The sequence below is a fragment of the Patagioenas fasciata genome, chromosome 7 (genome assembly GCF_037038585.1).
Source record: "Patagioenas fasciata isolate bPatFas1 chromosome 7, bPatFas1.hap1, whole genome shotgun sequence".
Taxonomy (NCBI): domain Eukaryota; kingdom Metazoa; phylum Chordata; class Aves; order Columbiformes; family Columbidae; genus Patagioenas; species Patagioenas fasciata.
Genome location: NC_092526.1, coordinates 17,539,646 through 17,553,418, shown reverse-complemented (window position 1 = coordinate 17,553,418; position 13,773 = coordinate 17,539,646). Strand labels below are relative to the sequence as shown.

The window sequence follows — 13,773 nt, the reverse complement described above, 5'->3', positions numbered from 1 at the left end:
GGATCCTAGACCCCAGCCCCAGTGACATGGGGAGGGCAGAAGCAGAAGCAATCAGGGAGGAGGCTGAGTCTGCAAGAAGCGATGTGCATGGCTGCAGCCCCAGCACTGCAACCAGCAAGAGAGCAGGAAGGGGATCGCTTCCATGCGGACCCACCAGGGACACTTACCAGAGGTAGGCGATGACTCCCACAGGCCTGCAGAGAGGAGAGCATGGTTACTGCACAGCATGAGCCCTCCGGGGTGCCCAGTCCCTCCAGGCATAGCGGGGAGACCACTGTCCACCCCAGGACTGCCCTTACCAGATGTCAGTGACGCTGGAGACGGGGCTCTGGTTGACAATCTCGGGGCCAACAAACTCAGGGGTGCCATACTTGCAGTACTGTGGCTCTTCAGGCGTCAGCTCCTGTGCATTGCCGAAGTCGCAGATCCGGACCTGTTCGCTGCTCGAATCCGCCATCAGGAGGTTTTCCGGCTACAGGACAGCATGGGGCAGAGGGGAGCTTGGCAGGAGGCAGGGGCTCCTCCCAGGGAAGGGGTGTCCCCCATCAGCAGGACCGAGCTCCCTGCAGCACAGCAGGAACACTTCTGTGCGGGTGTGGGGTGGGGAGGGGGCCAGAGAGCCCCCCACTCACTTTGATGTCCAGGTGCAGAACACTGTGCTGGTGCAGGTAGCAGATCCCCTCCAGAACCTGCCGCATGTAGGATCGGACCTGTGAGAGAGCAGAGGGAGGGTGGGTGCCCTGAGCGTGACTCAGCCCTGTGCTGACCCTGTACAGAGGAGGGTGCAGGCAGTAGCCTCCTTTGTAGCCTGATACAATGTGTTGCAAGTCCCTGGGCTGGGACAAACCCCAGTGGCCCCAGGCTCCTTCTCTCCTCCATCACTTTGCCCCCTCAGGGTTCACCCACCTCGGACTCACACACTGAGGGCTTCCTCGCCATCCTGTCCAGCAGCTCTTCCTTGGAACAGCTGAGCCTCAGTCAAGGAGTACAGAAACTCCATGTGTCACCGTGCCCTGCACCCTCCTGGGCAGCCAGCTACTCCACACCTGCTCTTCCCACCCATCCCCTCCAAAATCACCCCTTCATCCCCGACACCACACACTCCCAGAGCAGCACCCAGAGGATACAGCTCCATGACAATGATGACGGCGTTCTTCTTCTCAAAGGCATCATGGAAGAAGACAATGCGTTCATGGTCCAGTTGCGAGAGAATGTGCAGCTCCCGGCGTGCCGACTGCTTGGCCTTGGTCCTCCCGGGGACAAACTTTGCAGCAAAGTCCAGGCAACTGCTCTTCTCTGTCACCCTCCGCAGATAGGAGAAAGCCCCCCTGCAATGTAGCAATGGGGGCAAGGGGCATAAGAAGGTGGGTGAGCAGGAGACCTCCCCTTCCCCAAGCAGCTGGGGCAGGTGCCTGCTCCACAGGGAGCTGCCTGCAGCCCCAGCAGCTCTCCAGGACTGTTCTCAGAGAGACCCCATGCCTGGCTTTGCCCTGGCCACCCCAGCTCCCCACTGTGAGCTGACACTGGAGCATACATCAGCAGCTGAGACTAGCCACAGCACATCAGGGTCTGGCATATCGTTGAGCTCAGGCCCTGGGGACAGAGTGCCAGGGTGCAGCCAGGCTCCAGCACTCCTGTCCCTACGGTGCCCGGGGTGCCCCGCTGACCCCCGTGCTGACAGCCCCGTACCTCCCGATCTCTTCGTGCACATCGTAGTAGTCGGTCAGGTGTCGCACCTTGTGCAGTGCCTCCTCCTCCATGGCGGCATCGACAGCAGGCTGGGCTGGGGGAAGGAAAGGCGCTGCCAGGGGGCAAGCCAGGCACCCAGGCTCTGCCCCCCAAGACTGGGATCCAGCTGGCCGTACCTGCCCTCACCACCAGCTCCGCCTTGCAGGAGACCTCCCCAGCCAGGTTCTTGGCTGTGCAGGTATAGACGCCGCTGTCGGGCTCAGCGGCACCCAGCACCACCAGCGAGCACTCGTTGTCCTCGTACACAAAGCTCAGGTGGCTGCTCTCCTCCAGCAGCTCCCCGTCCTAGGGGTGGCAGGATTATCAGCAGGGTCACATCCTCTACCAGCTCCCACAACCCTTTCCCCATGGATGGGGCACAGGGAGTGCTCTGCATCACTTGGGGCAAACACAACCCCAGAGCCCCAGTACGTTGATGGAGGTAAGGCAGTGGAGAGTGTGGGTCTGAGGGAGTTGTGGGTCAGGAAGAGGGTGCTGGGGTCCCAGCCCACCTTGTACCACATGATGTCTGGCAGTGGTTTTCCCTCCACCACCACGGCGAAGCGTGGTGTCTCCCCTTCCTGGGCATCGATGTCCTCCATGATGGACTCAAAGCGTGGTGCCTCTGCCAAGAGATGGGGCGTGGGGCACCATGCAGCAGTGCCACCCCGCTGCCACTGGCATGGGGTGTAGAGCTGTTGGGCACTGCAAGAAAGTGCCAGATGATGGTACAGGGGCATGGAGCGCCACAGGGCAGTGTCACCGTGGTGCATGTGGGAGTGGGACACTACAGGGCAGGCCACACAGTGTCATGTGCCTGCAGCACCATGGGGCACTATGGGGCCACATCTCCCTGTTAGACATGGATGTAGGCTACTGTGGGGCAGTACCATCCATGACATCTCTGTGGGACATTGTGAATATGTTCCCTATGACTCTTGGTTATAGGGCACTGGGGAGCAGTGCCACTCCATTCTACACGGGTATGGGACACCCTGCGGCAGTGCCACCCATGGCATGTGGCTGAAGGACACCATGGAGCACTGCCACCCCGTGGACACACCCATGGGGCACATGTGAAATTTCTGTAGTCAGATATGGGTATAGGACACCAGGCAGCAATATCAACACATGGTTCATGGGTTTTCGGCCCCATGGGGCATTGCCACCCTGTAGAGCAGCATCTCCATGGCATATGAGTATGGAGCACTGAGGACCAGTGCCATGCTATGGGGCAGTGCCCCTATGGCACATGGGCTTGGATCACCGTAGGGGGATGGTGATGCCATCCCCCTGCAGAGGGGCATGGGCACCCCTGGCACAGGGCCACATACCTGCAAGGTGGAGGCGGAGCGTGCAGCGGGCAGTGCCGTGGCGGTTGCTCACCTCGCAGGCCAGTGGCCCCACGGCCCCCCGGCCCACGCGCAGCAGCCGCAGGCAGTGCTGGTCATCGTCCGGCATCGTCACCTCACACATGCCCTCCTTCTCCCCCAGCACCTGCCCACCCCTGTGGGGACAGCAGCTGCCACATCAGAGCCCCACAGGCAACCCCACTGCCCCACTGATAACTCCCATCCCACAGCCCCATGGCCACCTCCTGACCCACAGACAGCTTCAGCCCCAGCTCCCACCCTGCACCCCCACAAACAACTCACACCCAATAGGTATGCCTCCTGAATGGCACTTGAACCTTAGCATCACACAGACAGAACCCTGCCCCGCCAAAAGCCCTCCCCATGAAGGTCTGCACAGCCCTGGACATCACCCTTGGGTGCACTTCCAGCCAAGCTCCAGGGAAGGACCCCCATGCACCGCGGGCTGCATGGGGAGCTGGTGAGAGAGCCCCTTTCGCAAGCCATGGGATGATGCTGGGCATGGGGCAGGCAATGTGCACAGCGTCTTGTCCTACCTCTTCCAAGTGACAGTGGCCTCCACGTGGTTGATGGTGATGGTGATGGAGGCTGGCTGGCCCTCCACCACATACACCATGTCTGGCTTGTCCAGGATGACCGGAGCCTCTTCCAGGTAGGGACCTGCCACACACATTGTCACCACCACCTCTGGACCTCATGTTGCCCAGCTCTGGCCAGCTCACCACTCCACCAGAGACAGAGACCCTCACCACCCCAGCCACTGTCCTCTCCCCACTGCCCTTCTCACCCCGATCCAGGAGCTGCACGGGCCCCACAGGCGGGGAGGGCTTGCTGTTGGTCTTGGGTGTGGCAGTGATGACACGGAAGAGGTACTGGGCACCCTTGGTCAGCCCATGCACCGTGTAGGTGGTGTCCCGCACGCCAGCCACCAGTACCAGCCACTGCATCGTGCCCAGCACTTGCATTTGCACCACGTAGGTCACTGAGTTGGGGTCTGCAGGAGGAGAGAGTCAGTGCAGAGTCCCCAGCATCAGGCAGGCCTGTGCACCCCACCACAGCATTGCCCACCCCTGCACATTCTCAACCCCTTCACCTATGGCAGTGTCCAGCCACTTGGGCTTGTTCCAGGTCAGTGTGATGGCTCTGCCGGTCACTGAGGCCACGGTGGGGGGCCCATCCGGGGGGGTTGGCACCACATCTGTGTGAGGAGGCAGGAAGTGGTGTGAGCATGGCCACTGCCACAGCTCCTCAGGACATCTGCCTGACACCCCAGGAGATGTGGGCTGGAAGGGACAGATGGGGTCAGTGACCCTCACCAGTGGCAGCAAGGGCTAAGCCTGGCAGCCCCTTGTGGTGCTGGTGTTTCCAGCAAGTCCTGTGTGGGACCTGGGGGTCCAGGGATGAGTCCAGACTCCACAAGGTGAGGACTGCACACCTGACCCTGCTTTTAGGTTGGGCTAAAGGCTTCCTGAGGTCCCCTCCAATCTGAACTCTCCTGCCATCCTGTCACCCTAGGACCTTGCTATGGGACCACCAACCCCCAGCCCCGGGACACAGCCCAGCAGGTCAGCAGTGGGCGGCTGCACATTCCCAGTGGTGCCCGCTGCCCCTTACCAGTGACATAAAGGTGCGCGTAGCACGTGGCCTTCCCCACTTTGTTGGCGATGACGCTTTTATAGACACCGGCATGTGTGTGGCTGACAGCTGTGAAAACCAGGCGATGGATATCCTTATCTGGAGGGAAACAAGGGAACATGGGTAAGACCCCACCAGCCAAGTGGCACAGAGGTTCCCTCCCTGCCTCATGGGTATGAAGGTCTGGGGGGGTCATGCCTCCTCCCGGGCTGCCACGGGCAGGGCAGAAGGACCCCAAGGAGGTGTGGAGGGTGATGGGGAGCCCTACACTGCATCATCTTGCGGTCTTCAGTACTGTCAATGCGGGAGCCATTGTGGAACCAGGTGATGGAGGGGTAGGGCATCCCAGCCACCTGGCATTCCAACACAGCCTCCTTCGACTCCACCACATCCAGGTTTTGCAGTGGCTTCAGGAAATCAGGCATGGTGAAGCACTCTGCTTCTGTCTCCACCTGCTCTGGTTCCTCCGGGATGGATGGCATCTTCTCCAGCTTGGAGCTGCAAGAGCCCACACATACTCACAGAAGGAGCATGGTGCCCCCATCCTGAGCCCTAGGCTTTGTACAAGCCCGTTGTTTCCCAGAGCCCAGGGGGTAGGAAGCAGGCAGAATGCAGCTCCCGGATACCCCCAACTCTTACATCTGCGAGGCAGCAGATGGCCGCGGCTCCTCCACGTAGAGCTCTGCAGAGCACTCCACATGGCCATGTGCATTTCTGGCGGTCACCGTGTACCGTCCCTCATCCTCGCTGCTCACATGCACGATGACCAGCGAGTGCAGACCCCCATCCTGCTGAATCCGCACATTCTCCCCTTCCTGCACTGGCTGGCCTGCACAGAGACACACAACAGCATCAGCACCAGCACCACTCCCAGCCCCAGCTGTGCACAAGCTCTTGGGTGCAGCCCCCACGGAGATGCAGAGAAGTCTCCCTGCAGGGCCCTGCACAGGCCCTCTGGGTTTGGGAGTTACCAAAATGGGTCCAGATGACCGTTGGCGGGGGAGTCCCACTGATCATGCAGTCAAAACGTGCTGTCCGCCCTTCCACCACATCCACTTCCTCCAGCTTGCGGGTGAAGAGTGGCTGCACAGAGGGCTGCACTGTCAGTCGGGCACTGCAGGTCAGCTCGTCTGCAAGGAGAGCAACGGGCTGGCATGAGCCCCGCAGAGCACACATGTGTGCAGGGCAGGAGGTAGCCTGCAACCTCCTAGCTGCAGCCCCTGCAGCCAATGGAGTTGTAGCTGAGCCCAGGTGTGCTGGGTGCCAGGCTCTGTCCCTGCGTGGAGCAGGGTGGGTGCATGTTTATATGCAAGGCCCCCATGCCCAGAGCTGAGGCTCTACTGCCAGTCAGGTGCCTCTTTCCTCCCCTCAGCAATACAGATGCCAGCAGCCAGGTGAGGTAGGATGCTCTGTCCTCCCCATAAAGCATGGGGGTCACACCTGGCCTGACCCCTTAGGGAGAAGGTGGTGATGCTGAAGCAGGCAGCACCAGCACACAGCACCCAGGGCAGTACAGGGCTGGGCACAGCTGGAATGCTCTGAGAGTGGTTTGCAGCAGGGACCGCTTTGCAATGATGGGGTTGTCATCCACTCTGACACCACAGTGAGGCACAGCCTCACCTCCCTTCACCCAAAACTGCTACTGCCCTCAAATCCCTGCACGCATACAACCTCCTCTGGGAAGGGATGCACAGGCACCAGCCACAGCAGGCTGGGAATGGCACTGTGCCCTGCACCCCCCGTAGCCCGGGTTACCACTGAGGGGCTGCCTGGGCAGCTTGGGGAATGGGGAAAGGACCCTTGTTCCTACCCTGCTGTGGGGGACAGAGGCTCTGTGCAGCATGCACAGGCACAGGGGGGTGTCAGAGCCACCAGACAGAAGCTGGGTCCTGCTGCTCTTCCTCAGCTGCCACCAGTGATGGCTTGGTGGGAGGGGGTGGGCAGCCCTGACCCCCTGCCCCTCTGCCATCTCCCAGACCAGGAGACAGTTCGGTACCAGAGTTAAACAGCTAGAGGCTCTGCAGCCAGGGTACGGGGCAGCTGCATCCGACCAGCACAGCCATGGTACAAATGCATCTCCCCACATTTCTGGGGCCTGCATGCATGCTTGCAGAGTAGCTGAGTGGGGCAAGAGGGGGGCTGCAAAGCTCAAGGGGCTGGACCTCAAGGACTGGTGCTCACCAGGTTTCCCAGCTGAGGAAAGCTCCCCAGCTCCTGGAGTAGCAATCACTCCTTGGCCCCCACCTCCTGCACTGACAGCTACATCCCAGGGGGACCAGAGCCCCAGACCTGGGGGCAGGGGAGTCTTTCCAGCCCCAGCACCACCCCAGGACCAAGCTCTGAGTGAGACCCTCCCCGGAGAGCTGTGCAACCACCACTTACCTTTGGCAGTGCTGAGCTTGCAGGTGTAGATCCCGCTGTCATCCTCATGCACAGAGGTGAGAAGCAGCTTGCACTTGCGCCCGTCAAAATGCATCTTACATTTGAGCAGAGCGGGCTGGAGCAGCCGGCCCCGGGACAGCCAGTCCACATCCATGTCTGGCGGGCCAGCCACCAGACACTCAAAGAGTGCCAGCTCCCCCGCCCCGACCACCACATCCTGCAGGGGAACCACGATGGCCAGGGACTGGCACTCGGGGCGAGCTGCCCAGGAAGCGGGGAGAGAGAGAAAGAAAGAGAGACGCGTCTCAGCAACTGAAAAGCAAATCATGAGAGGTGGTGGGGATGAAGGGGAACATGCGGGACAAGGGGTGCGTGCAGGGTAGGGGATGCATGCGCAGACGAGGCCTGGTGTGACGGGCAGGGGGTGCAGCAGGGAAGGGTGGGAGGGGGGGACGAGATATGGAAAGCAGAGCTGAGCTGGGCAGGGGGCTAGAGGTGAGAGGAGGTGTCCGTGCCAGGAACACACCACACAGCGCTTTACCAAACAGATTTTATTAGAGCTACAAAAAAAAAAAAAAGGGTCACGGCCTCGCAGCCCACCCCCACACCGAGCCCCCTCCCCGGGGAGAAGAGACCCAGAGCTTGGGGGCTCCAGGTGGACCCTGAGCCCTGGGGCAGCAAGGGATGCCTCACAGTGGCCAGGCAGGTGCCTGGGCAAAAGGGGCTGATGCTCTCCCTCCCCTCTGCAGCCAGGACAGGCTGCTGCCCTGCAGTAGTCCCCAGTGTCTCCTGTCCCCCGCACTCCAAGGTGACTGTTGCAGAGCTGTCACCACACTGCAGCCCCTTCCCTACAGCCTTGGCTGGCATGGTGGCGACAGTGGGCTCAGCTCTCTGCTCCCCTTCCCTGGGCAGCAAGGAGAGGGGCAGCAGGACACGCAGACAGGGACAAATGGACGGTGCAAGAGACAAGACAGCATTGTACGGCTGCCCTGGCCCAGCTGACGGGGTGCCTGGCGCTCCCCCACTGCTCCCCCCACCCGCCTTGGTTCTGCCTCCCCCAGCCATCCGGCGAGCCCCTGCCCACAGTCGAGGGCCCGCGCGTCCCCACGGCGCATCCAGGACGAGGCGGTGGATGGAGCAGAAGGTAATAACACAAGGTGAGGTCCACTGCCTAAGAGGTGTCCAACTAAGAGCCCCATGGTCGCGGCTCTGAGAGATGCACCCCCTTATCGTACTCCCCCTGCGTACAGACAAAAACCGCAGTCAGCAAGCGGAAGGGTTAGTGCAGCAGCAATGGGGCCAGCACACACGCAGGCACAGGCCAGCGCCGGCACGAGGGGTGCGAGTGTGTGCCAAGGCACAGAGCCATCCACTGAGCCCCCACAGAAGGACTGGGGCCTGGGCCATTGCTCCCGCAGCCCAGCTACTGCCGGCATTTGGGCACGGGGCTGGCTCCTGCTCCCACCCCTGTGCCGCCGCGCTTTGCCAGAGGCTGGGAGCGGGGACCCAGCAGGGTACAAGCAGTGCAGCCAAGGCCAAGGTGGGATGGGCACAGCCCAGGGGGCTCAGGCAGCCATCAGCAGGGAGGGCTGGGGGCAGCAGGGCACACACAGCAAAGGGCAAGAGGAGGGAGGCAGCATCATTCATCCCTGCAGGCTCCTGCTCTGACATGGAGGGACACCAGGCAGAGCCCAGCCCTCGGTCCTGAGCTCCCCCCCCCAACTTGCATACATATACTGGGGTCCCAGGAGGACCACAGCAGGGCTGGGGTGGGATGGAAAAGGGGGCTGGACAGCCCAGTCCTGTGCATAGGGGCTACCACTGGAAACAGGCAAAGGGGGTCCTCTCCAAGCTGCCCTGTGCCTGGCACACAGCGTGCAGTCAGCCTGAGGCAGGGAGGGAGGGAGAGAGCTATCAGCACATCAGAGTGGGGAGAGATGTCCCCTGCAGGGCCACCAAGGGCAAAAGCCCTCCCTGTGCAACCACAGGCAGCACCCAACGGCAGCAGTAGGTGTGCGGCAGGACAGGGGGTGAAGCTGGGCTGCAGAGAGCAGCGGGCTCTGGGTCAGGCTGGCCAGCGCCCTGACACAGCTGGGCAATGGGACCCAGGACTGTGGGGCCACACACCTGGACAGGGCAGCAGGGCAGCCTGCCTTCTGCTGCAGGGCCAGCCCCTGTGGGCAGCCCCAGGCACACAGTTCCACTTCCCTGCTCCTGGTTCACACCTACTGTGCTGCGGCAGGGAAGGGCAGGCTGCCTCGTTCCCTTCTCCTGCAGCACCGCCGAGGAGGGGTCTGCAGAGGCCCCTTCCCCAAACAGCTCATGCAGGGCACTGGAGACAGGTGGGCCCCCAGGGCCAGGGCGAACACGCTTGGGGAGCTTTACCTCTGACCTCCAGCTTGGCCTCGCACTGCTTGGTGCCATACTCATTGACAGCCTTGCAGGTGTAGAAGCCAGTGTCAGTGCGCTCTGCTGCCAGGATGTGCAGCGTGTAGAGTCCCCGTGCCCCCTCTGCCTCCTCTGTGTGGTGCCGGCGGCCGTACTTCACTGGTTGCCTGTTCCTCAGCCTGCTCAGGACACAGGTAGAGTGGCACAGTCACACCCGGCCCTGTATGCCCAGCCTGGCTGCCCCCAAAGGCCCCCACTCCTCCACCCCCAACCCTACTCAAAGACCAGAGCTCTGAGCTGACCACCCACAAATGGGGAGGTCATTGTGCCTGTCCCCTCCTTCCCTGCCCAGCTGTGACCCAGCACCAGTACTCACCAGTAAATGATGGGCTTGGGCTCCCCACGGACACGGACGCTCATGCTGACATCCTGCCCCTCCAGCACGGACTGGTCCGACAGGGACACCTGGGGAAGCAGAAGTCAGAGACCAATGAGCACCTATCTGCACCCAGGGCCATACGTCACCACCACTGCATCCGGGGCCTTGTGTTCCCCATCACAACAGCAGTCCTGGAGCACTACAGTTGCTGGGGCTGCTGGGAGAGTTGGTGTGGTGTAGGATGTCCAGGTGCTGGGAGCACACCAGATCAGGAGGCAGGAAGGCCTGACCCTCATGGCACTGAGGACCACAGGGCTGCAGTAACATGGCACTGCTCCCCTTCTGCCAGGTCCCATGGGGGTTGTCGGCTTACCTCAAAGGTGGGTGCAGCCTTGAAGGTGCTCTCCGGGGAGCCGTGGGCAGCCCCATGCTCGGCTCTGGGCTGCAGTTTCATGGCTGGTCGGTGCTGGGGGGTGCTGGACTCAGGGAACTCTTCCAAGGGGCTCAGGTACTCCTCGTCCGAAGTGATGGGGCTGGCCTGGCCGAGGGGGCTTGCCAAGTTCCCATGCCGCTCCACGGCGGGGGCTAGAACAGGGGAGGCGAGATAAGGAACTGGCAGCAGCCAGAGCTGGGAAGGCAGGTCAGGGCACCTCTCCCCCCCGACCCTGCACCCCAGGGGTGCTCAAGGACACCCATCCCACACCACATCCCAGCTCAGCGGCAGCCAGCAGTGAAGGGGTGTGGGGCCGCGAAGGGGGAGAGCTTGAGAAGCACTCCACGGGCCGATAAGGGGACGCGATATCCCGCAAGGCGACAGCAGGGCTCAAGTGGCTCTTACGCAGCAGCCCACGCTCCCATCCTTAAGCCGCCCAAATTCCCGGGATGGCTGCCCCTGCCCCGAGCCGGCGAGGGCTGAAGGTGACATTGGCAGCTGCGCTTCCCCAGCAGCCCGGCCGGCCGCCTGCCCACTCCCCGGGGAACCCGACTCGCCTGCGTGGGGAACCCACCCGGGACCGGCATGCGTGCGGGGGCCAGGGGTTGGCGGTGCGGGGTGAGGAACAGCAAGCGGCGTGGGGTGCTGGAAGAGCCCGGCAGCCGCGCCGTGGGTACTGGCCCCCCTCCAGCCCGGCTGCCGGAGCGTCCTCACCCCCCCTTGGCTTACCGAGGGGAGATGGGCGGGCTGCCCGGTGCACGGCGAGCGCTGTGCCCCCCCGCGCCCCCGCGATGTCCGTGGGCAGCCCCGGGGCGGAGATCTGGGGGAAACGCGAACACCGGCTCCCTCCCGCCTGCCCTCTCGCACCCCCTCGCCGCCCCCCACACTCACCTGGGGGCGCGGCCCCGGCAGCCCCCGCCCCGAGCCGGGCCGGGCCGGGCCGCACCGCCGAGCCGCCGCTGCCGGGGCCGGTGCGGCGATGCCGGACTCGCCTCCAGCCCGCAGCGCCGCCGGCCCGCTGCTCCCTCCCCGCCCCGGCACCGCCCGGCCCCCGGGGCTGGGCCAGCAGCGCAGGGGAGGGCCCGCCGCGGGACCAGGGGCTGCTGGGCCCCTTCCCGGCCCCCGCCGCTGTGCCCCCAGCTGGCCCTACCCTGACACTGCTGTCCCTGGTGTGCAGCCCCGCTGCACCACGGGGTGGATGGTATTTTTGGCGCTTCCAGCCCCCAGGGCAGGTCCGAGCCCCTATACGCTCCCAGGGACACTCTCGGGATGGGGAGCGTCTTGGGGCTGAGGTGGGCTGGGTACCCTGCAGCTGGCGGGGTGGGGTGTGGGCTGGCTGTACCCATAACTAACGGCTTATGGGGCACTGGTGTCCCCATGGCTAGCAGGGGTATCCCCGCAGCTTGCAGGCTGGAGGGCGGACAGGGGGATCCCCATGACTACCGGGGCGCAGGGCAATGTGGGGGAGGCCGGACACCGGGCCGTTTGCTGGGCGCCGGAGGATGCACACAGCCTGACCCTGCTCTCCCTCACGGCAGGAACCCTCCGTGCTTGCCGGGAGCACGTCAGCTGCTTTGGTTCAGACAGAGCCTTGTAGGGTAACGAAGCCGGTTTCTTCCCAGTGACAGCAGCAGCCGAGCTGGCAGCCGGCCCGCCGCCGCCCCGGCCCTCCTCCTCCCGCCGCCCGCCGGCACTCACCGGGCCGCACGCTGAGGATGGCACTGCAGCAGGTCGCCCCCACCTCGTTGGCCGCGGTGACAGTGTAGAGGCCAGCGTCGGCCACCCGGGCGCTCCTGACCAGCAGGGTATGACGCTCGCCCTCCGCCTTGATGGGCCGCGTCGTGCTGCTCCGCAGCGGGACCCCGTCCTTCCTCCAGGACACTGCCGGCAGAGGCGAGGGTCACTGGTAGGTAGGAGAGCCCAAGCTCCCCCGCGGCTCTGTGCAGGGTCACGGTGAGGCCGGGCGTTCCCCTGCCTGGCCCGGGGACCCCTTTGCCATGGGAAGCAGCCCTGGGTTCCCACGGCCCCTGACAGGGAATGCGGTGCTGGTCCTGCTCTGATTCCTGGCATCCTTCTGCCATCCAGTGGAGGCAGGAGGAGGGAATCAAAGCCACTTCGCTTCTGCCCAGCTCTGTCAGCGGTACCGGCTCTGGCTGCCCAGTTGCCCCTGCCCACGTTCTGCCTACATGCCCGGAGCCCAGCAGCCCTGAGCCGGGCAGGTGGGCTCTGTCCTGGGAATCTATCCGGGCTGTCCCCACAGCATCCCAGACCATAGCCTGTCTCTGCCTGTGAGGTGCTCTGCAGCCCTTTTCCAGCTCTCCCAAACAACCCAGCCCAGTGCGTGAGGCGGCAGACACACCCTGCCTGCACCCTGCCCTGGCAGGCAGTGCCCAAACCCTTCACTCCTGCCTAGGGGAGGCAATCCAAAAGAAGTACCCCCAGGGGTGGACACATCACTTCCCTGAGACACCCAGCTCGATGCTGTGTGCTCCTCTCTGCACATCTCAGGTGGCACCAAGGGACGGTTCAGAGAGAGGGTGGGATGCTGACATGCAGAAAGCCCCTCGGCCATGCTCACACCCCCGACTTCCTCAGCCCCATAGTTGCTCACCATCTGGCTGGGGGTTGGCCGTGACAATGCACTTGAGCAGCACCTCTGCCCCCACAGCCACTGCCATGTCCTGGATGGGGATCTCAAAGATGGGGGCTTCTAGGGGGTCTTCACCCGCTGAGACATAGGAGTCATCGGAAGACTCTGGACAGGGAGAGATGCGCCCCATGGCTGTTAGTGGGATGGAGCGAGTGGGTCCTGTGCCGCACCAGGCTGCATGCAGGCACAGCAGGGGCCTCGCAGCCCTCTGCCCATCCCTGCCACCACCCTCGCTGGGGCATTAGCAGGTCTCCAGGCCATGCAGTGGAGCAAAAGGCTACATCAAGGGCCACTGTGGCACAGTGCCTGCAGTGGGACAAGGCAGGGGACCACAGGGGAGGGAGAGTACAACCTGATGTACGCTCCAGGACAGCTTAAGGGATGAGGCATCACAAGGATGTGGAAGGAGGCAGGTTGTACAGTTCACTGCAGTCTCCACTCCAAACTGCCCCCAGCCCCTCATGGGGTGCTTGCTGCTCTGCCCCAACACATCAGCATCAGCATCAGCCTCCCAGCTCACCCCCCTGCCATGGCCCCAGCACAAGGGCAACAGTCCTGGGGCTGTGCCAGGAGCCTCAGACATGTGGGCCTGGCACTGCTTCAGTGAGACCAGAGCCTGGAAGGAGCTCCTGGCCTGACTGCAGTCTGGTCTTGCCCCTGCATGCTGGGGTGGGCAGGGCACCCCTCCCCTGGACAAGCCATCGCATCATCCCCTGGGGATGCTTGGGCTGCATGCCCTGCCTGGAGCATGGAGCACAGTCCAGCCGGGACAAGCTGCAATGGGTGCCCTGTGCCCCAGGAGTGG

At 63.4% G+C, this 13,773-nt stretch overlaps 1 protein-coding gene across 4 annotated transcripts in view; it reads right to left on the bottom strand.

Moving 5' to 3' along the window:
• Positions 1-13,773, bottom strand: part of SPEG (striated muscle enriched protein kinase) — a 38,705-nt gene that overhangs the window by 8,019 nt on the left and 16,913 nt on the right. For all 4 annotated transcript variants that reach the window (XM_071810936.1, XM_071810937.1, XM_071810939.1 and 1 more), the window contains 22 exons: positions 12,930-13,073; positions 12,017-12,199; positions 10,259-10,470; positions 9,883-9,971; positions 9,504-9,685; positions 7,119-7,379; positions 5,708-5,866; positions 5,376-5,565; positions 5,005-5,234; positions 4,716-4,835; positions 4,195-4,299; positions 3,889-4,095; positions 3,638-3,761; positions 3,063-3,235; positions 2,241-2,353; positions 1,866-2,034; positions 1,690-1,783; positions 1,128-1,328; positions 907-967; positions 633-710; positions 300-472; positions 168-194 (listed from right to left, as the gene is read on the bottom strand). In XM_071810936.1, the coding sequence (XP_071667037.1) occupies positions 168-194; positions 300-472; positions 633-710; positions 907-967; positions 1,128-1,328; positions 1,690-1,783; positions 1,866-2,034; positions 2,241-2,353; positions 3,063-3,235; positions 3,638-3,761; positions 3,889-4,095; positions 4,195-4,299; positions 4,716-4,835; positions 5,005-5,234; positions 5,376-5,565; positions 5,708-5,866; positions 7,119-7,379; positions 9,504-9,685; positions 9,883-9,971; positions 10,259-10,470; positions 12,017-12,199; positions 12,930-13,073 (3,295 nt within the window). The remainder of the gene's footprint in view (positions 1-167; positions 195-299; positions 473-632; positions 711-906; positions 968-1,127; positions 1,329-1,689; positions 1,784-1,865; positions 2,035-2,240; positions 2,354-3,062; positions 3,236-3,637; positions 3,762-3,888; positions 4,096-4,194; positions 4,300-4,715; positions 4,836-5,004; positions 5,235-5,375; positions 5,566-5,707; positions 5,867-7,118; positions 7,380-9,503; positions 9,686-9,882; positions 9,972-10,258; positions 10,471-12,016; positions 12,200-12,929; positions 13,074-13,773) is intronic.